The sequence below is a fragment of the Mus caroli genome, chromosome 11 (assembly GCF_900094665.2).
Source record: "Mus caroli chromosome 11, CAROLI_EIJ_v1.1, whole genome shotgun sequence".
Taxonomy (NCBI): Eukaryota; Metazoa; Chordata; class Mammalia; order Rodentia; family Muridae; genus Mus; species Mus caroli.
Genome location: NC_034580.1, coordinates 116,702,561 through 116,722,504, shown reverse-complemented (window position 1 = coordinate 116,722,504; position 19,944 = coordinate 116,702,561). Strand labels below are relative to the sequence as shown.

At 55.5% G+C, this 19,944-nt stretch overlaps 1 protein-coding gene across 1 annotated transcript in view; it reads left to right on the top strand.

Annotated features, from left to right (window-relative positions):
* Fasn (fatty acid synthase) overlaps nucleotides 1–14,886 on the top strand; it is a 17,615-nt gene extending 2,729 nt beyond the window's left edge. The window contains exons 4-43 of the mRNA XM_021177126.1: nucleotides 884–1,057; nucleotides 1,226–1,426; nucleotides 1,591–1,713; nucleotides 1,813–1,928; nucleotides 2,020–2,154; nucleotides 2,764–3,226; nucleotides 3,344–3,531; nucleotides 3,790–3,979; nucleotides 4,404–4,498; nucleotides 4,708–4,842; nucleotides 4,917–5,120; nucleotides 5,230–5,345; nucleotides 5,484–5,656; nucleotides 5,730–5,921; nucleotides 5,997–6,077; nucleotides 6,169–6,348; nucleotides 6,491–6,670; nucleotides 6,746–6,949; nucleotides 7,196–7,482; nucleotides 7,929–8,315; nucleotides 8,399–8,563; nucleotides 8,641–8,759; nucleotides 8,845–8,999; nucleotides 9,108–9,311; nucleotides 9,519–9,669; nucleotides 9,752–9,930; nucleotides 10,012–10,131; nucleotides 10,240–10,362; nucleotides 10,439–10,662; nucleotides 10,835–11,036; nucleotides 11,156–11,307; nucleotides 11,420–11,511; nucleotides 11,695–11,846; nucleotides 11,927–12,172; nucleotides 12,366–12,554; nucleotides 12,704–12,931; nucleotides 13,034–13,254; nucleotides 13,373–13,471; nucleotides 13,647–13,898; nucleotides 13,982–14,886. Coding sequence (XP_021032785.1) covers nucleotides 884–1,057; nucleotides 1,226–1,426; nucleotides 1,591–1,713; nucleotides 1,813–1,928; nucleotides 2,020–2,154; nucleotides 2,764–3,226; nucleotides 3,344–3,531; nucleotides 3,790–3,979; nucleotides 4,404–4,498; nucleotides 4,708–4,842; nucleotides 4,917–5,120; nucleotides 5,230–5,345; nucleotides 5,484–5,656; nucleotides 5,730–5,921; nucleotides 5,997–6,077; nucleotides 6,169–6,348; nucleotides 6,491–6,670; nucleotides 6,746–6,949; nucleotides 7,196–7,482; nucleotides 7,929–8,315; nucleotides 8,399–8,563; nucleotides 8,641–8,759; nucleotides 8,845–8,999; nucleotides 9,108–9,311; nucleotides 9,519–9,669; nucleotides 9,752–9,930; nucleotides 10,012–10,131; nucleotides 10,240–10,362; nucleotides 10,439–10,662; nucleotides 10,835–11,036; nucleotides 11,156–11,307; nucleotides 11,420–11,511; nucleotides 11,695–11,846; nucleotides 11,927–12,172; nucleotides 12,366–12,554; nucleotides 12,704–12,931; nucleotides 13,034–13,254; nucleotides 13,373–13,471; nucleotides 13,647–13,898; nucleotides 13,982–14,119 — 7,235 coding nt within the window. The 3' untranslated portion in view covers nucleotides 14,120–14,886. The remainder of the gene's footprint in view (nucleotides 1–883; nucleotides 1,058–1,225; nucleotides 1,427–1,590; nucleotides 1,714–1,812; nucleotides 1,929–2,019; nucleotides 2,155–2,763; nucleotides 3,227–3,343; nucleotides 3,532–3,789; nucleotides 3,980–4,403; nucleotides 4,499–4,707; nucleotides 4,843–4,916; nucleotides 5,121–5,229; nucleotides 5,346–5,483; nucleotides 5,657–5,729; nucleotides 5,922–5,996; nucleotides 6,078–6,168; nucleotides 6,349–6,490; nucleotides 6,671–6,745; nucleotides 6,950–7,195; nucleotides 7,483–7,928; nucleotides 8,316–8,398; nucleotides 8,564–8,640; nucleotides 8,760–8,844; nucleotides 9,000–9,107; nucleotides 9,312–9,518; nucleotides 9,670–9,751; nucleotides 9,931–10,011; nucleotides 10,132–10,239; nucleotides 10,363–10,438; nucleotides 10,663–10,834; nucleotides 11,037–11,155; nucleotides 11,308–11,419; nucleotides 11,512–11,694; nucleotides 11,847–11,926; nucleotides 12,173–12,365; nucleotides 12,555–12,703; nucleotides 12,932–13,033; nucleotides 13,255–13,372; nucleotides 13,472–13,646; nucleotides 13,899–13,981) is intronic.
* Nucleotides 14,887–19,944: the final 5,058 nt, after the last annotated feature.

Genomic DNA, 19,944 nt, shown 5'->3' with positions numbered 1-19,944 from the left:
AAAAAAAAAAAAAAAAAAAAAAAGGAAAAGGAGATGCAACAATAATATCTTTTTGGCTCTGAGACATCAAGAGACAGGCTTGGCATGGGTCTCTCTAGCTATGTCCCCAATCCTGATACAGGGCCAGTGGCTCAGGAGGCGGGGGCCCTGAGCAGGGCACAGTTTCACAACTGCACACTAGAAGTGTCCCAGGCGCGCCCTGTTACCCCAGTTTCTTCACTCCCCAATGTCTGGTTGTTCTTGGGCTGAGGGCGGGGCTTACAGCAGGTAGCTCTGCAGGGGCTCAGCTTTGGCAACAACCCTGTCCCACTGGCTGTCTCTTATTCTGGATCCTGCTGCTTTGGACATGGATGTGTCCCCGGGGATAGAAGACCCTACAATGGGCAGCAAGTGTGGGTTGGTATGGCGGGGGTGCGCTTCAGGTTGGGAGATGTTAATTAGCCCTATACTTGATAGACAGCTTGATGCACAACTGCTCTGGGGTACGGTATAAGACCAGCGAGCCCTTGGTGAAAATGAAGGCCCTCACCTCGGGCCTGTCTGGCTGCCCAGGCTCTATCAAAGGCTGGGCACAGCTCCCAGGGGGTTACCCACGGTCCTCTGCTTTCCTGGCTTGGACACTTGGCCTTTGTGTTCCTGTATCTCCTTATCACAGCCTGTCCCAGGGCAGGCTGCCCTTGGCACTAGAGAACTCATTGGCCAGCAGCCTCTTGAGACCCACCAGTAACACCAGAGGCCAAGGGAGTTGCCTTCAGACAATGCTGTTCTCTGTCTTTCCTATGGCTTCCTATGGGTTGCTGCCTGACCCAGACCTTAGAGGTCCACTGTGGCCCCTGATGGCACCTCTCTCACCCAAGCCTGTGGCTCTTGCTGCCCCCGGCAGGTATCAACCCAGCCTCACTCCGAGGAACGAACACTGGCGTCTGGGTGGGTGTGAGTGGTTCAGAGGCATCCGAGGCCCTGAGCAGAGATCCCGAGACGCTTCTGGGCTACAGCATGGTGGGCTGCCAGCGTGCAATGATGGCCAACCGGCTCTCTTTCTTCTTCGACTTCAAAGGTGGGTGGGCAGCCCAGCCCTGGGCACGGGCCCAGCTGCGTGTGTGCATTCACCTAGACAACCCTTTTGGACTGACTTATTCCTGGGGGAACGTTGAGTGGGGTACTCAAGGCCCCGGCGGGGGGTGAGGGGGAGGTGGTGTGGGACAGCATCTGCCCTTGTCCACAGGACCAAGCATTGCCCTGGACACAGCTTGCTCCTCCAGCTTGCTGGCACTACAGAATGCCTACCAGGCCATCCGCAGTGGGGAATGCCCCGCGGCCCTTGTGGGTGGGATCAACCTGCTGCTGAAGCCGAACACCTCTGTGCAGTTCATGAAGCTGGGCATGCTCAGCCCGGATGGCACCTGCAGATCCTTTGATGATTCAGGTAAGGGTGGCCTGGGGAGCGATCATTAGGCTCTGCTTTGCAGGGCTCCAGCCTGTACCCTGAGTGTGGCATCTTGGCTTCTGATGGGGGCACACATGTATAGACTTACAACATACACACCCCATCACCCCAGAGCACCTAGCTGAGGTGTTGATCTACCCTAGGGAGTGGATATTGTCGCTCTGAGGCTGTTGTGGCTGTTCTGCTGACTAAGAAGTCCCTGGCTCGGCGGGTCTATGCCACGATTCTGAATGCTGGCACCAATACAGATGGCAGCAAGGAGCAAGGTGGGCACGGAGGGAAAGAAAGAGCATGGATCATAAGAAATGGGGAAGAGGGGCATGCAAAGCTTGATACCATACCATACCGCTACCCATCTACCGTAGGTGTAACATTCCCCTCTGGAGAAGTCCAGGAACAACTCATCTGCTCTCTGTATCAGCCAGCCGGTCTGGCCCCGGAGTCGCTTGAGTATATTGAAGCCCATGGCACGGGCACCAAGGTGAAAGCCCTTTCTGACCCATACCTGTGACTCCTCTACCCTTGTTAGAGGGCCTTCCGGCTGCAGCCTTAACCTACTCTGTCCCCTGCAGGTGGGTGACCCCCAGGAACTGAATGGGATTACTCGGTCCCTGTGCGCCTTCCGCCAGGCCCCTCTGTTAATTGGCTCCACCAAATCCAACATGGGACACCCTGAGCCTGCCTCTGGGCTTGCAGCCCTGACCAAGGTGAGCAGGCTGGGTTCTGGGTCAAGAGTCCCTGTTATGTGGTTAGCGGTGTAGTGTGACCACTACTTGGCCTACCTTGGGGCTCCTGCCTGCCTACCAGCTGGCCCTTTGACTGCACCGTGGGAGCATGGGGCTACCCTCATGGCGCGTTCCCTGTGGTAGATGTGCCGACTTATATAGCTTCTGGCCAAAGGAAAAATTTGGTTGCAAAAAGGACGGGTACAGTTCTGAAGAAGTATCTAGGCCTCGTACTGAGGTGAGGGAGGATCGAGCCAACGTCTGCTATGGCGTGCCCTTTCCTGCTGGGTGACCTTGCACACCTGCCTGTCCACTTGTTGGCACCTTCAGCTTGCTTCTACATTGGGGGATGTGTGGTTGTCTGGATGACCCAACTGTTTGGGCTTCTGGGCCTGGCCTGGGGGGGGGGGTTGTGTGCTCAGGACTACGGCCCCTCAACTTGGAGACATGCACCCTAGATGACACAAAAAAACAAGGTCAGAGAGGACAAGGGTCTTGGTGCTCAGCACCACACACAGGTCATGGGCCCAGGGGAGGTAGGTAGCCACACTTGGCGGGAACAGCCGCCCAGTAACTGTGTTCTGTCTGCAGGTGCTGTTATCCCTGGAACATGGGGTCTGGGCCCCTAACCTGCACTTCCACAACCCCAACCCTGAGATCCCAGCACTTCTTGATGGGCGGCTGCAGGTGGTCGATAGGCCCCTGCCTGTTCGTGGTGGCAACGTGGGCATCAACTCATTTGGCTTCGGAGGCTCCAATGTTCATGTCATCCTCCAGCCCAACACACGGCAGGCCCCTGCGCCCACCGCGCACACTGCCCTTCCCCATTTGCTGCACGCCAGTGGACGCACCGTAGAGGCAGTGCAGGGCCTGCTGGAACAGGGCCGCCAGCACAGCCAGGACCTGGCCTTTGTGAGCATGCTCAATGACATTGCAGCAACCCCTACAGCAGCCATGCCCTTCAGGGGTTACACTGTGCTAGGTGTTGAAGGCAGTGTCCAGGAAGTGCAGCAAGTGTCCACCAACAAGCGCCCACTCTGGTTCATCTGCTCAGGTGAGCCTGCCCCTGTGTTCCCAGGCTGGCCCTTAAAGGAGGAGGGGGGTGTCCCTTTTTTTGAGGGTGAGGCTGATGAGTGGCCATGCTGTGGCCCTGATAAGCTTTCTGGCACAGGGATGGGCACTCAGTGGCGCGGGATGGGGCTGAGCCTCATGCGCCTGGACAGCTTCCGCGAGTCTATCCTGCGCTCCGATGAGGCTGTGAAGCCGTTGGGAGTGAAAGTGTCAGACCTGCTGCTGAGCACAGATGAGCGCACCTTTGATGACATCGTGCATGCTTTTGTGAGCCTCACTGCCATCCAGGTATGCCACCCGTGTGGTGCCGGCATCCTGTGGCACTTGTGCCAAGGTCCTGCCTTCCGCACCCAGAGTCACATAGTCCTGGACCAGTCTGGTGTGTAGGCAGAGCCTTGTACTGGTATGAGCCTGGGGAAGGGTAGGACTTTCTCAGAGGTCCCTGAGAGAGGCCTGGTACGCTTAGCCTGCTGGGCTTTACGGTTAGGGATTGTCAGGCTAGTGATCTAGGGGCTATGTGACATGGCCTGGGTCACTGCTTCACAGATTGCCCTCATCGACCTACTGACTTCTGTGGGACTGAAACCTGACGGCATCATTGGGCACTCCTTGGGAGAGGTTGCCTGTGGCTATGCGGATGGCTGTCTCTCCCAGAGAGAGGCTGTGCTTGCAGCCTACTGGCGAGGCCAGTGCATCAAAGATGCCCACCTCCCGCCTGGATCCATGGCAGCTGTTGGTAGGCATCCTCCAAAGGGCCCCCAACCTCATTAGGCACCAGCATCTTCCTGGAAGGGGTTTCTGTCCTGGGTCCTCCAAAACAACCTGCTGCTTTGGTGTAGGACATGGGGTTGCAAAGGGAGAGGTCACTCTGTTCAGGTTATCTTCAGTTCCGACCCCACAGGCCTGAGCAGAGTCTGAAACACCACACACATGAGATGAAGGTCAGGGAGCTGAGGAGAGCTTCTCACCAGCCCTTGGGTGTTCACTGCCCAGCTCCTTAGCTGCTCACCCTGACGCTTCCCTTGAGATCAGACATGGCAGGGGTGGAAATGCCCTGGAAGGCGGCAGACACTTGTCATTCCACCAACACCATTGGCCCCAGGTAGTGCTCATGCCCAGGAGGATGGGCTGGGCTCTGAGGCCAGCCACTCTGTTGGCAGGTTTGTCCTGGGAGGAATGTAAACAGCGCTGCCCCGCTGGCGTGGTGCCTGCCTGTCACAACTCTGAGGACACCGTGACCATCTCTGGACCTCAGGTGGGCCTGCAGTCCTGACAGGACTTCTATTCCCTGCATTTTGCCCTGGCCCTACCTAGGAGGCAAGGCCTCCTCAGTCTGTGTCTAGGCCCAACTGGGGAGCTCCCCTTGTCTCAGGCCCTCTGGGTGAAACCTAAGCTGGGCGGACTGTGTGTCTGACCAGGGAGAGCCAGTCCAGGCGCCCTGACCACTCTCCTTGATGCCTGCAGGCTGCAGTGAATGAATTTGTGGAGCAGCTAAAGCAAGAAGGTGTGTTTGCCAAGGAGGTGCGAACCGGAGGCCTGGCTTTCCACTCCTACTTCATGGAAGGAATTGCCCCCACATTGCTGCAGGCTCTCAAGAAGGTGAATACCTGGCCATATGCGTGGACCTGAGGGCGGGTGATGTGACTTCACGTGCTAACCCAGCTCCTGTGCAGGTGATCCGGGAACCACGGCCACGCTCAGCTCGATGGCTCAGCACCTCTATCCCTGAGGCCCAGTGGCAGAGCAGCCTGGCCCGCACATCTTCTGCCGAGTACAATGTCAACAACCTGGTGAGCCCTGTGCTCTTCCAGGAAGCGCTGTGGCACATCCCTGAACAAGCCGTGGTGCTGGAGATTGCGCCCCATGCACTGTTGCAGGTGAGCACCTGGTCCACCTGGGATAGGGGCCCAGCAGCCTGCCAGTCACTGGAGAAGGCAAGTGTGGCACGGAAGGGGTCAGAGCCCAGCCTCCCTTTGCTCTGTGTAGGCTGTCCTGAAGCGAGGTGTGAAGTCCAGCTGCACCATCATTCCTTTGATGAAGAGGGATCATAAAGATAACTTGGAGTTCTTTCTCACCAACCTTGGCAAGGTGCACCTCACAGGGTAGGTCTCACTTCTTTCTACTGCTCCCTTAGGGGCCCACACCACCCACCCACCCAGAAGAGGGGTTGCTGTCAGCCTAGCTCAGTTCTGGCCCTCGGTCCTGGGGCCAGGTATGTCACTCAGCTCTTTTATCACCAGCATCAATGTCAACCCTAACGCCTTGTTCCCACCTGTGGAGTTCCCGGCTCCCCGAGGGACTCCTCTCATCTCCCCTCACATCAAGTGGGACCACAGTCAGACTTGGGATGTCCCAGTTGCTGAAGACTTCCCCAACGGCTCCAGCTCCTCCTCTGCTACAGTCTACAGCATCGGTGAGCCAGGCCTCATGGCGGGCAGGTTCCTTCCCAGGCCTGTGGGCCAGTGCTGAGCCATTTGTCCTTACAGACGCCAGTCCTGAGTCGCCCGACCACTATCTGGTAGACCACTGCATTGACGGCCGGGTCATCTTCCCCGGCACTGGCTACCTGTGCCTGGTGTGGAAGACACTGGCTCGCAGCCTGGGCTTGTCCCTAGAAGACACCCCTGTGGTATTTGAGAATGTGTCATTTCATCAGGCCACTATACTACCCAAGACAGGTAAGAGGCCCCTTCGGTAGGGGCTGCTGATTGATTGTCACGCCTGCTCTGCTGACCCTCCTTCTTCCTCTGCAGGAACCGTGCCCCTGGAGGTGAGGCTGCTAGAGGCCTCCCATGCCTTTGAGGTGTCTGACACTGGCAACCTGATTGTGAGCGGTGAGTAGGGCCTGGCCGGGTCTGTGGGTGAGGGATCCCAGCTCCTGGCCTGCCCCATGCTAAAGCCCTCCTGTTGCTTTGTCTCCTACAGGAAAAGTGTACCTGTGGGAAGACCCGAACTCCAAGTTATTTGACCACCCGGAAGTCCCGACACCCCCTGAGTCTGCATCGGTCTCCCGCCTTACCCAGGGAGAAGTATACAAGGAGCTGCGGCTGCGTGGCTATGATTATGGCCCTCAGTTCCAGGGCATTTGTGAGGCCACCCTTGAAGGTGGGCAAGAGCAACCTCTTGAGTCAGTTGAGCATGACTGCCAGAAGCCATGTCCTGCTGGGGACGGGGAAGACAGGGAGGAAGGATGTAGAGGTGCTGGAGCAGGCGAGGCCTGGGGTGCTGACCAGCCCCTCTGCTGCAGGTGAACAAGGCAAGCTGCTCTGGAAAGATAACTGGGTGACCTTCATGGACACAATGCTGCAGGTATCCATTCTGGGTTCCAGCCAGCAGAGTCTGCAGCTACCTACCCGTGTAACCGCCATCTACATCGACCCTGCCACCCACCGTCAGAAGGTGTACACGCTGAAGGAGGACACTCAAGGTAGCTCTGGCCCTAGCTCTATGCTCTTGCATCCTGGGCTGGGCATTGCCTACACTAACCAGCGTGTCTCCATAGTGGCTGATGTGACAACGAGCCGCTGTCTGGGCATAACGGTCTCTGGCGGTGTCCACATCTCGAGACTACAGACGACAGCAACCTCGCGGCGGCAGCAAGAACAGCTGGTCCCCACCTTGGAGAAGTTTGTTTTCACACCGCACATGGAGGCTGAGTGCCTGTCTGAGAGCACTGCCCTGCAGAAGGAGCTGCAGCTGTGCAAGGGTGAGGGTCCCCAAGCCTTCTCCCCTCCTCCTTCACTCTCTGCCTCTGAAACCCGCCAGACAAGGCCTGGACAGTGGGGAGCTTGGGGTGGATGAGAGCGGCCTACCTTCCATGGGCCTCCAGCACAAAACTACTGCATCCTTTATTCCTTCCCGCGGCTGTTTCTGCTGTGGACAAGCTAGGAAGTGGGCCCTGGAAGTTGGCGGGAGGCCTTAGAGAGAGAACATAGGCCTTTCTCCATCCCAGGTCTGGCACAGGCTCTGCAGACCAAGGCCACCCAGCAAGGGTTGAAGGCGGCAGTGCTTGGGCAAGAGGACCCTCCACAGCATGGGCTGCCTCGACTCCTGGCAGCTGCTTGCCAACTGCAGCTCAACGGGAACCTGCAGCTGGAGCTGGGAGAAGCGCTGGCTCAAGAGAGGCTCCTGCTGCCGGAAGACCCTCTGATCAGTGGCCTCCTCAACTCCCAGGCCCTCAAGGCCTGCGTAGACACAGCCCTGGAGAACTTGTCTACTCTCAAGATGAAGGTGGCAGAGGTGAGTGCTGGAAAGATGGACAGGCCATGTGCATGCATCTGGGGCAGTCTCGGGCCCGAACCTGAAACAGGCAGCCATGATGTAGCAGCTTTCTGTGCCTTTGTGCTTTGGTTTGTTCCACCCTAAAAGACTGGAAATATTTTCACTGCTACTAGCCCAGGGGATGAGATACCAGAAGGAAGGCTTAGGGGAAAGAACCCTGGGATGCTCTGGGCTCTCAGCTAGGATGTCATAGGCAGAGTCTACAGGAGAGTAGAGTAGAACACTGGAAGAGCCTCCTGGCTGGCATCAACATGAGACTGATCAGCACGGGGGGGTGCTCACCCAGTCCCCAGGGTTCTGCTTCCTAGAGACAACAGGTCTAAGATGCCCTCCCACCCCAGTAAGATGCCCTCCCACCCCAGTAAGATGCCCTCCCACCCCAGTAAGATGCCCTCCCACCCCAGGTGCTGGCTGGAGAAGGTCACTTGTATTCCCGCATCCCGGCACTGCTCAACACCCAGCCCATGCTACAACTGGAATACACAGCCACCGACCGGCACCCCCAGGCCCTGAAGGATGTTCAGACCAAACTGCAGCAGCACGATGTGGCGCAGGGCCAGTGGAACCCTTCTGACCCTGCGCCCAGCAGCCTGGGTACCCTTGACCTTCTGGTGTGCAACTGTGCATTAGCCACCCTGGGGGATCCAGCCTTGGCCCTGGACAACATGGTAGCTGCCCTCAAGGAAGGTGGCTTCCTGCTAATGCACACAGTGCTCAAAGGACACGCCCTTGGGGAGACCCTGGCCTGCCTCCCCTCTGAGGTGCAGCCTGCACCCAGCCTCCTAAGCCAGGTACTGCGCCTAGGCACGCAGGGCAGGTAAGGGCTGGGTATGGTTTGGCCAGCTCAGTACTTAACGAGACTTCATACACGTAGGAAGAGTGGGAGAGCCTGTTCTCGAGGAAGGCACTACACCTGGTGGGCCTTAAAAGGTCCTTCTACGGTACTGCGCTGTTCCTGTGCCGTCGAGCCACCCCACGGGAGAATCCTGTCTTCCTGTCTGTGGAGGATACCAGCTTCCAGTGGGTGGACTCTCTGAAGGTCAGGCTCTGGGGCTGGGTACCTTGCCTTGCCTGGCATATGAACAGCCCTGAGGCTGACCCTCCTTTATCCTGCAGAGCACTCTGGCCACGTCCTCCTCCCAGCCTGTGTGGCTAACAGCCATGGACTGCCCCACCTCGGGTGTGGTGGGCTTGGTGAACTGTCTCCGAAAAGAGCCGGGTGGACACCGAATTCGGTAGGAAAGACTCTGAGAGGTGCCTGCCTACTCTTCCTCCTCCCCTCCCTCCAGGCTTGGTCTCCTTACCCACTTTGCCCCACAGGTGCATCCTGCTGTCCAACCTCAGCAACACATCTCACGTCCCCAAGTTGGACCCTGGCTCTTCAGAGCTACAGAAGGTGCTAAAGCATGACCTCGTGATGAACGTGTACCGGGACGGGGCCTGGGGTGCCTTCCGTCACTTCCAGTTAGAGCAGGGTGAGCCCACTGATGCCCTATACCTGACAGGCCAAGGAGGAGGTGGGGGACAAAGAGCTGGGCAGGTAGGCACTGTGGCACACATATCCTTGCTTTCTTTTCCCTCAGACAAGCCCAAGGAGCAGACAGCGCATGCCTTTGTAAATGTCCTCACCCGAGGGGACCTTGCCTCCATCCGCTGGGTCTCCTCCCCCCTGAAGCACACGCAGCCCGTGAGCTCAGGAGCACAGCTCTGCACTGTCTACTACGCCTCACTGAACTTCCGAGACATCATGCTGGCCACGGGCAAGCTGTCCCCTGATGCCATTCCAGGTGCCAACCAGGATGGGGTCTTGTGACTGGGTTGCTGTGGGAGTAGGGAACGTGCCTGTGCCATAGCAGCCCAGCGAGAAGGAAGTCGTCCTGCACAGCTCCTGGGGCAGAGAGGGTCCCCAGCACCAGGGCTGTACTTGCACCCTGTGCCCCTGACAACCTGTCCTAGAGTGGGGTCTAACGCGAGCCTCCCTTCTGTCTGCTCAGGTAAATGGGCCAGCCGAGACTGCATGCTTGGCATGGAGTTCTCAGGCCGGGATAGGTGCGGCCGGCGTGTGATGGGGCTGGTACCTGCAGAAGGCCTGGCCACCTCAGTCCTGCTATCACCCGACTTCCTCTGGGATGTACCCTCCAGCTGGTGAGTGGGTGGCTGCAGTTGGGAGATGATGTGATCTTGGTTGGTGGCCAGGCTGAGTCGATCCTGTGCTGTGTACCCTCAGGACCCTGGAGGAGGCGGCCTCTGTGCCCGTCGTCTATACCACTGCTTACTACTCGTTAGTGGTTCGTGGGCGCATCCAGCGTGGGGAGACTGTGCTCATCCACTCGGGTTCAGGTGGTGTAGGCCAAGCTGCCATTTCCATTGCCCTCAGTCTGGGCTGCCGCGTCTTCACCACTGTGGGTAAGGCCCCTTGCCTCTCCCAAACCCTTGGAGCTTCTTGAGCCCCGTGCCCCAAACTCACTGGGGTCTCTCCCCTGACAGGCTCCGCAGAGAAGCGAGCATACCTCCAGGCCAGGTTCCCTCAACTTGATGACACCAGCTTTGCTAACTCGAGGGACACATCATTTGAGCAGCATGTGTTACTGCACACAGGTGGCAAAGGTCTGTACGTGTCCCCTGGAGAGTGGACCACACAGTCAGTCTGGCCCTCTGGACTGAGGTGTGTATGGGTGAGCCCACCCTGACCGAGTGACCTGTTTGCCACCATAGGGGTCGACCTGGTCCTCAACTCACTGGCAGAAGAGAAACTGCAGGCCAGTGTGCGGTGCTTGGCTCAGCATGGTCGCTTCTTAGAGATTGGCAAATTTGATCTTTCCAACAACCACCCTCTGGGTATGATTGGGAGCAGGGGTGGGGGCTGGTGTTGGGGCCAGAGGCGTCCATCAGTGAACATGACTCTCCTATTCAGGCATGGCTATCTTCTTGAAGAATGTCACTTTCCATGGGATCCTGCTGGACGCCCTTTTTGAGGAGGCCAATGACAGCTGGCGGGAGGTGGCGGCGCTCCTGAAAGCTGGCATCCGTGATGGAGTCGTGAAGCCCCTCAAGTGCACAGTGTTTCCCAAGTCCCAGGTGGAAGATGCCTTCCGCTACATGGCTCAGGGGAAACACATTGGCAAAGTCCTTGTCCAGGTGAGCCGAGGTCCTCGGCGCCCAGCCCGCCTTGGCCTTTCTTAGTTTGTTACTGTGTGTGGCGGGCGTGTGTGGGAGGGAGGACATCGTGGTGTAGGAGTTGGTTCTCTACGCCGTGCAGGGGTCAGCAGGCTTGGTACCAGCACCTTCAGCCACTGCTACTTATCTGCAGGTACGGGAGGAGGAGCCTGAGGCTGTGCTGCCAGGGGCTCAGCCCACCCTGATTTCTGCCATCTCCAAGACCTTCTGCCCAGCCCATAAGAGTTACATCATCACTGGTGGCCTAGGTGGCTTTGGCCTGGAGCTGGCCCGGTGGCTCGTGCTTCGCGGAGCCCAGAGGCTTGTGCTGACTTCCCGATCTGGAATCCGCACCGGTAAGCGAGTAGGAACAGCTGGTAATTAATGTAGGCTTCCCTTTGATGGGAGGTGTTCTGGGAAGGGCTGCAGGCCACGCTTATCCTCTGGTGCAGCTCCATAGCCCTGTGTCCCACAGGCTACCAAGCCAAGCACGTTCGGGAGTGGAGACGCCAGGGCATCCAGGTGCTCGTGTCAACAAGCAACGTGAGCTCACTGGAGGGGGCCCGTGCTCTCATCGCCGAAGCCACAAAGCTGGGGCCTGTTGGGGGTGTCTTCAACCTGGCCATGGTAAGAAAGGCAGGCAGGGCTCTGCGTACCTCTAGAGCCTGAGACCCAGGGTAGCTGCTAAGTGGGGTTAGAATCTCAGAGCTGCAGCAAGCACTAAAACCTCTGCTTCCAGGTTTTGAGGGATGCCATGCTGGAGAACCAGACCCCAGAGCTCTTCCAGGATGTCAACAAGCCCAAGTACAATGGCACCCTGAACCTTGACAGGTGGGCCGTCAGTCCCTCTGTTAAGTTTTACGCATGCTCGCAATGTGTATTGGTTCCTGCTGGGCTCCAGGGTCTGGGGAGGGGAAGCTGTGCCACCTGTGGCCTTAGGACTGCCCTGGGGAGGTTATGGGCTTAGGGACATGAGAGGTTTCTGAGCTATCAGACTGACATACGCACCCACAGGGCAACCCGGGAAGCCTGCCCTGAGCTGGACTACTTTGTGGCCTTCTCCTCTGTAAGCTGCGGGCGTGGTAATGCTGGCCAAACTAACTACGGCTTCGCCAACTCTACCATGGAGCGTATATGTGAACAGCGCAGGCACGATGGCCTCCCAGGTGGGCTTCTCTGTCCAGCCCGCCCCTGCTTGTGGTCTCACTCCCCAAAGCACCTCACCCGCTGCCTCCCTTGCTCACAGGCCTTGCCGTGCAGTGGGGTGCCATCGGTGACGTGGGCATTGTCCTGGAAGCGATGGGCACCAATGACACAGTCATCGGAGGTACGCTGCCTCAGCGCATCTCCTCCTGCATGGAGGTGCTGGACCTCTTCCTGAATCAGCCCCACGCAGTCCTGAGCAGCTTTGTGATGGCTGAGAAGAAAGCTGTGGCCCATGGGGACGGGGACGCCCAGAGGGATCTGGTGAAAGCTGTAGCACACATCCTAGGTAAGCCAGCTTCGGGGTCCTTCCCAACCCAGTTGACTCTCTGAGTATCAGCTTTCCCATCTGTAGAAGCAGAGGACAGAGTTCTGTGGTCTGAATGCTTGGCTGGGTGATTGTTAGTAATGCTGGAGAGCCACAGCATGTTCCTGGTCCCCATGTCCCCTTCTACATAATGGCCACTTATCCCCTTTGGCAGGCATCCGAGACCTCACAGGTATTAACCTGGACAGCTCGCTGGCAGACCTCGGCCTGGACTCACTCATGGGTGTCGAAGTTCGTCAGATCCTGGAACGAGAACACGATCTGGTGCTGCCCATGCGTGAGGTGCGGCAGCTCACGCTGCGGAAACTTCAGGAAATGTCCTCCAAGGCTAATTCAGCTACTGGTGCGTACCAGGCAGCAGGTTAAGAAAGTCCTGCTGTGTCCCATCAGGGGCAGCCCTTTTACAAAGAACACTGGGGCCTGTGCTTAGTCTGTGTGCACGTCCTCACGAGCCCACGAGCCGAGGCTACCCTGTCTCCTCCGTCTTTACAGACATGACAGCCCCCAAGTCCAGGAGTGACACGTCTCTGAAGCAGCACCAACTGAACCTGAGCACACTGCTGGTGAACCCTGAGGGTCCTACCCTAACCCAGCTCAACTCGGTGCAGAGCTCTGAGCGGCCTCTGTTCCTCGTGCACCCCATTGAGGGTTCCACCACCGTGTTCCACAGCCTGGCTGCCAAGCTCAGCGTGCCCACCTACGGCCTGCAGTGCACCCAAGGTACTGTGCTCATTGCTGAGCAGTGCTCATTGCGGAGCAGTACTCGCTGCCTCGAGCCTTGGTTCCTCGCTAACTGCTAAGCCACTCTGCTTGTCTTTCTAGCTGCCCCCCTGGATAGCATTCCGAACCTGGCTGCCTACTACATAGATTGCATCAAGCAGGTGCAGCCTGAGGGGCCCTACCGCATAGCTGGGTACTCTTTTGGAGCCTGTGTAGCCTTTGAGATGTGCTCCCAGCTGCAGGCCCAGCAGGGCCCAGCCCCGACCCACAACAACCTCTTCCTGTTTGACGGCTCACATACCTACGTGTTGGCCTACACCCAGGTGAGAGCTGGGCCAACTGGTCCTAAGCGTTGCCGCCTGTGTCTTGGCTTTGAATTCACTTCTGGGAGGGTCCTGGTTCCTTCAGCACTTGCCACAGCAATCTCTCCTTCCCTGACAGAGCTACCGGGCAAAGATGACCCCAGGCTGTGAGGCCGAGGCCGAGGCTGGGGCCTTATGCTTCTTCATAAAGCAGTTTGTTGATGTGGAACACAGCAAGGTGTGCGTGGAGACACCCTAGAGAGGGCAGGGAAGGCAAGGCTGGGCGGAGTGGGGTCTGTGTGCCTTTAAAGTGGACCAGGGAGATCTGAGTGCCTCTTCAGAAACCCATCTGCTCATGAAGGCAGGGCAGACTGTGTGGCCCCGCCCCACATGCTCAGAACTGTCACCCCTAGGTGCTGGAGGCCCTGCTGCCGCTGAAGAGCCTGGAAGACCGGGTGGCCGCCTCCGTGGACCTCATCATTAAGAGCCACCACAGCCTGGACCGCAGAGAGCTGAGCTTTGCTGCTGTGTCCTTCTACCACAAGCTCCGGGCAGCCGATGAGTATAAGCCCAAGGCCAAGTACCATGGCAACGTGACACTGCTGCGTGCCAAGACAGGCGGCACCTATGGCGAGAACTTGGGTGCTGACTACAACCTCTCCCAGGTGAGTGGCACAGGTGAGGCAGGTGTATTCGCACAGGTGGGCTGCTTGGTGGTGGTCACAGAATGACACCTGAGTATTTTCAGGTGTGTGACGGGAAGGTGTCTGTGCACATCATTGAGGGTGACCACCGCACACTGCTGGAGGGCAGCGGCCTGGAATCCATCATCAACATCATCCATAGCTCCCTGGCTGAGCCACGAGTGAGTGTACGGGAGGGCTAGACCTGCCGACCACCATGAAGCCACGCTCCACACCTGCCACCAGAGATGCTCCGATCCCCACCACACCCTGAGTGCAGGAACTGGGGAGGGTCCTGCTGGTGGGACCCCTCCCCCAAGTGGCCCAGCACCACCCACTCCCCTGGTGGCTGCTACAAACAGGACCATCACGCGTGTGTGTCCCAGCCGCGTAGTGGGGTTCCCAGAGCCACTGACTTGGAGACACCCTGGTCTGTGAAGAGTCAGTGGAGGCAGGAGCCAAACTGAGCCTTTTCTACCGTGTGGCATTTGCCACGCTGGTCGTTTCTCCATTAAATTCTCATATTTATTGCATTGCTGGGAAAGACCCCCAGGGTGACTCATTCCAGAACCCCCTAAAATGGGAGAAGCCATGTGGGGAAGATTTCTGGGAAAGTTTCTAGACTCATACACAGGTTGCTGGCTGGAGCCCCTTTTTGTCTTGTCCCTGCTCACTGCAGGGCAGGGTATGGAGAGGGCTGGTTCCCAGGGTACGAGGACCCCAGCAGACACTGCAGCCTGTGGCCCTTGGTCCCCAGCACTCCCCGGCTGCCCCATGATGCAGGGCCATCCTAACTCTGCGGACCGCACCGGGCACTGACTGTTTTCCAAGATGAAAATGCTGCTTGGGTTTTGACTTTCCTGCAGCTGTCAGTGTGAAGTGTCTGGACTATGTCATTTTTACACCAACCTGGTAAAAATGCTGCTCTTGATGCTCTCCTGATCCCACAATTAAACTGCACGTGAGCGAGCACTGCCTTCGGTTCAGTCTCTTTCCAGTCCAGGCCAGCTTCAGGCTCTGATACGTCTGGGTATTCCCCACAAATGGCCTCCACAGCTCTTCCAGTGAGATTCCTTGGAGGGTGTGCCATTCTGTCAGTATAAGGGGAGTATGCTGAAATGTGTTTCAGCATGGAGGGCTGGCTGGAGGCCTTGCCACTGTAGTACAAGCAGAATTTGTCCACCTTTAAGTTGCCCTGAGGGCACCAGCTTAGTCACAGCCCCACCCCAGCGGTAGAGAATAGCGTCATCCTCTACTTGTAGTCAACTGAGAGTTAGTGCAAGCCCTCTAGAGGAAAACTTACTGTTTAAGTGACCACTGTGAGAAGCATGTCCCTGGAAACAGGTGACATGACCAGAGCCGAGGGCCTGAGTCACACAGAACTGACCATGTGTGTAAGCAGAGGAGTGGAGGTTGCTTGGAAGAGGAGGATCAAGAGAAAAGTAGGCTCAGTTTAGTGGACCCACACTAGCAGCCAGTGTAACTACATTGGCCTGGGGCTAAGGCATGGTGGGTCCTGCAGGGCAGCTTGTTGGACTAGGCAAAGTCCCCAGGCTTGAGTGTCCAGGAGAGACTGTCACAAGGCCGCAGCATTCGGTCCCATCCAGAGAGCAGCAGCTTCGACAACTGCATTGGTAGGGTACAAAGGTGTCCAGAGGGTCCCAGTCTGAGTGATAAGCCTAAGGCTGAAGCATCTAGGTGGCTCTAGTTACACTTAAGAAAAATTCTTACAGCTCTCGTCATGAGTTGCATGTCCATTCCTGGAAAGGACCTGCCCAATCTCTATAGTGTCTCTACCTAGTTAGAGTTTACTGACTCAAGGGAGCAGATTTATAAACTCGCAGAAAGGCCCTGTGTGGTCCTTAAAATTAATGGATAAGAGGCAATAAAATCATGAGGCTCCTTCCTGTTCTTTGTGATTGCCTAACAAGACATAAGCTGGGTGTGATGAGATTGCTCAGTGGATAGAGTCGAGCTGCTGTGCAGCCTGAGTTTGATCACTGGAACCCATGCAGCAGTAGAAAAGACTAAGTTGTCCTCTGACCTCCACACATCTGTTGAGTGGAGCAAAACTGAAATAAATGAAAACTTAAAAGAGCAGTTGCTGTTCACAGGGATCTTAAGATCTGGCTTGTCAGTATGATTCTTTACATTAGTCAGGAATAGGAGTCGTCTGCAGCCTCAGCTACAGTAGCGTTGATGTAATAAAAAATGACTCTTAACAAGCCGGGTGTGGTGGTGCACGCCTTTAGTCCCAGCACTTGGGAGGCAGAGGCAGGCGGATTTCTGAGTTCGAGGCCAGCCTGGTCTACAAAGTGAGTTCCAGGACAGCCAGGGCTACCCAGAGAAACCCTGTCTCGAAAAACAAACAAACAAAAAGACTCTTAAGGCCTGGCAGTGGTGGCGCACACCTTTAATCCCAGCACTCAGGAGGCAGAGGCAGGTGGATTTCTGAGTTCCAGGACAGCCAGGTCTATACAAAAAACAAAAAGATTCTAAGGGGGTAGAGGAGTGACCCTTAGCACCTCCAGCCCCAAGGGACCTGACACCCTCTGCAGGAACCACTGAGTGCTTAGAGGTACATGCAAGCAAAACGTTCACACACATAAAACTAAAATTTAAACAAAAGCTCAAAGAGCTTAAGGGTCAAAGTTGCTAAATAAACTGCTCTGTGCAAACAAAGCTCAAGACTGGAGCACTGGGTACCTGAGCACCCATTAGCCCAGCAGGCAGAGACCAGCCTGGGCTGTATAAGAAGCAGGGTGGGGCTGCCAGGCAGTGATGGTACACACCTTTAATCCCAGCACTCCAGAGGCAGGGGCAAGAGGACTTCAGTTCCAGGCCAGCCTGGACCACACAGGAAAACCCTGTCTTGGGACAAAAAAGCCCAGAAGAGACCTATCAAACCACCCACACGGACCCTAGGACACAAGCCAAAAAAGTGAGCTAGCTGTGCCGGTCCAGGTGTTGAGACTAGTAAGGTGTGTAGGAAGCGAGAGGACTGTTGAGTAAAACCTCTGGAGAGAGGCAGTCCTGTGAGGGTCCCTGGAAGGGGGGCGATGATCTGGTCAGTCCTCTGGAGAACAGGATTTGTTTTATTTCTGAATAATGAACAGAGCTCAGGAAGAGATGGGACCTCGGGTAATTTGGAGCCCCAGAGTAAAAGGGCAGGGCTGCAGCTTGAGAGGAAAAAATGGCCTTTGTGTAATGTGCACAAGGCCCTGCTTTCAATCCTTAGAACTGGGGTCACTGGGGGCTCATTTTCAACTTGTAGGTTCAGGAAACATGTCATATGCTAAGGTCTATCACAGGCAACAAGACCAACAAGAAAAAATAGAAGCAAAAGCTTTTCCACTTGTGGGAAGATGGAGTGAGTGAGGTTGCTACCCAACCCCCTGCACACACACAGTACATGGTACCTACTGAACAAGGACAGGGAAGTCAAACCAAATACTGAGTCCTAAATGTGAGACCAACTGTTGGGGGCCAGGAGTGGTCCTTGGACATCTAAGGAATGGGGTGGGAGGAGCCTGGAGATCACAGGGGACGGACGGACGTCTCCATGGCAGTGTACAGCTCTGACAGGCACCTGAGAGTCTGAGGCAAGATGGCTACTAGTTGCATCCCAGCTGCCTGCAAGGTTTCATCATCTTAATATCATTTATTCACCAAGAACCAGAAAAAAATCTTGAACGGGGAAGACAAAAATAAGCATCGGTTAATGATCTTTGAGAAGAAACTGGAGGCAGTCAGTGGGCTTGAATGTAGCTCAGGGTAGAATGCTCATCTACTGTTCAAGAGGCCCTAGGTTTCATCTCCACGATCAGAAAACACGGAGGAAGGGAGGGGGAGGGAGTGGGGAGGGAGGGGAAAGAGAGGAGAAAGGAAAGGATGTAAACTGGGTCATTGGCATGCACCTGTAACCCCAACAAAGAATAAAGCAGTTGACGCCACACGCAGTGAGCAATAAAGAATATATCTAATAAACCAGTGAATACGGGAAATCTCAACACAGAAACAAAGCACTGGCCAGGCAGTGGTGGTGCACACCTCCAATCCCAGCACTTGTGAGGCAGAAGCGGGTGGGTGGATCTCTGTGAATTCAGTACAGTCTGGTCTATAGAGTGAGTTCCAGAACAGCCAGTTCTGTTAAACAGAAACCCTATCTCAAAACCTCAATAGTAGGCCGGACGTGGTGGCACACGCCTTTAATCCCAGCACTCGGGAGGTAGAGGCAGGCAGATTTCTGAGTTCAAGGCCAGCCTGGTCTACAGAGTGAATTCCAGGACAGCCAAGAAACTCTGTCTTGAAAAACAAAAAGCTGAGGCAGGAGGATCAGAAGCTCAAGGGCAATCTAGGTGGCAAAGAAAGAAAGAGCCTTTCCAACAAAAGAGAGCCTTAAAATATCAGGAAGAAAGTGGAAAAGCAAAAAGCATGGATAAATACAGTATTTTCTTCTCTTAGTTCCCCAGCGCAGGTTTAGTGATTGACATAAGAGCTGGGTATGGTGGCCTGATCCCCACCACTTGGGAGGTGAGGCAGGAGGATCATCTCCCGGTACATAGAGGAGACCCTGTCATACAATTCCGAGTGTACACAGAGGAACGTTTAAGACAGTTTTGGGGGCTGGAGAGAGAGCTCAGGAGTTAAGAGCACTGACTGTTCTTCCGGAACCTGAGTTTGTTTCCCAGAACCCACATGGCAGCTCATAACTCCAGTTCCAGGGAATCCCCCACCATCTTCCAACCTCCACAGGCCACCATATGTCTAGGCAAATACTCATTCACATACAATAAATCACGTATGTATGTATGTATGTATGTATTTATATAATTTATATAAGTACACCATAGCTGTCTTCAGACACACCAGAAAAAGGCATCAGATCCTATTACAGATGGTGGTGAGCCACCATGTGGTTGCTGGGAACTGAACTCAGAACATCTAGAAGAGCAGTCAGTGCTCTTAACTGCTAAACCATGTCTCTGGCCCCCTAAATCCTTTCTCCTCTCCTCTCCTCTCCTCTCCTCTCCTCTCCTCTCCTCTCCTCCCCTCCCCTCCCCTCCCCTTTTCTTTTCTTTTCTTTTCTTTTCTTTTCTTTTCTTTTCTTTTCTGACAGAGACAGTTTCGGTAGACTATATAGATCAGAAGTGCAGAGAGGCAATGACTCACATGCTTCACTGGATGGGTGAGATGGCCTCAGGGACTGGGTATTTATGTTTGTAATGCAGAGTCCACAGCAGTCACCAAAGAAGTCCCAGACAGATGATGTGTGGGCATGGCTCAGGGCTGCACATTGGCAGCAAGCTGTGCTCCTCTGTGGCCTCTGCTTCAGTTCCTGACTCCAGATCTCTGAAACCTGCCCTGACGACCTTTCATAATGGACTGTTATTGGGAGGAATAAGTCAAATAAATCCTTTTATACACACACACACACACCACTGAGGAGGAGGAGGAGATGACACAAGAATTCAGATATAGTGGCACATATCTGTAACCCTAGCACTCATTTGGGTAGAAGGGTGGGAGGGATCAGGAATTCAAGGTTATCTTTGGCTACATAAAGAATTTGAGGCCAGCCTGGGCTACATGAAATCCATTTAAAAGCATATATGATCTGCCATTCTGCTCCTAGGTACATAAATTACCCTCTGCTGAGCAGTGGTGGCACACACCTTTAATCCCAGCACTTGGGAAGCAGAGGCAGGTGGGTTTCTGAGTTTGAGGCCAGTCTGGTCTACAGAGTGAATTCCAGGACAGCCAGGGCTACACAGAGAAACCTTGTCTCGAAAAACCAAAAATAAATAAATTACCCTCTGTCCACATGAAGATTTGACAAGAACATTCACAGCAACTGTTGGAGAGACCACTCCAGATTCATAAACAGGTGAATGGAGAAACACACTTTAGAACGTTCCATAAAAGTACACTGCTCAGCCATGGAAAGAATGAGCTGTGCACCTCAGGCCCAAACCAAAAACTCGACACAGTTCCATGCGAATAAAGCCCTACAGAAGTTCACATATAA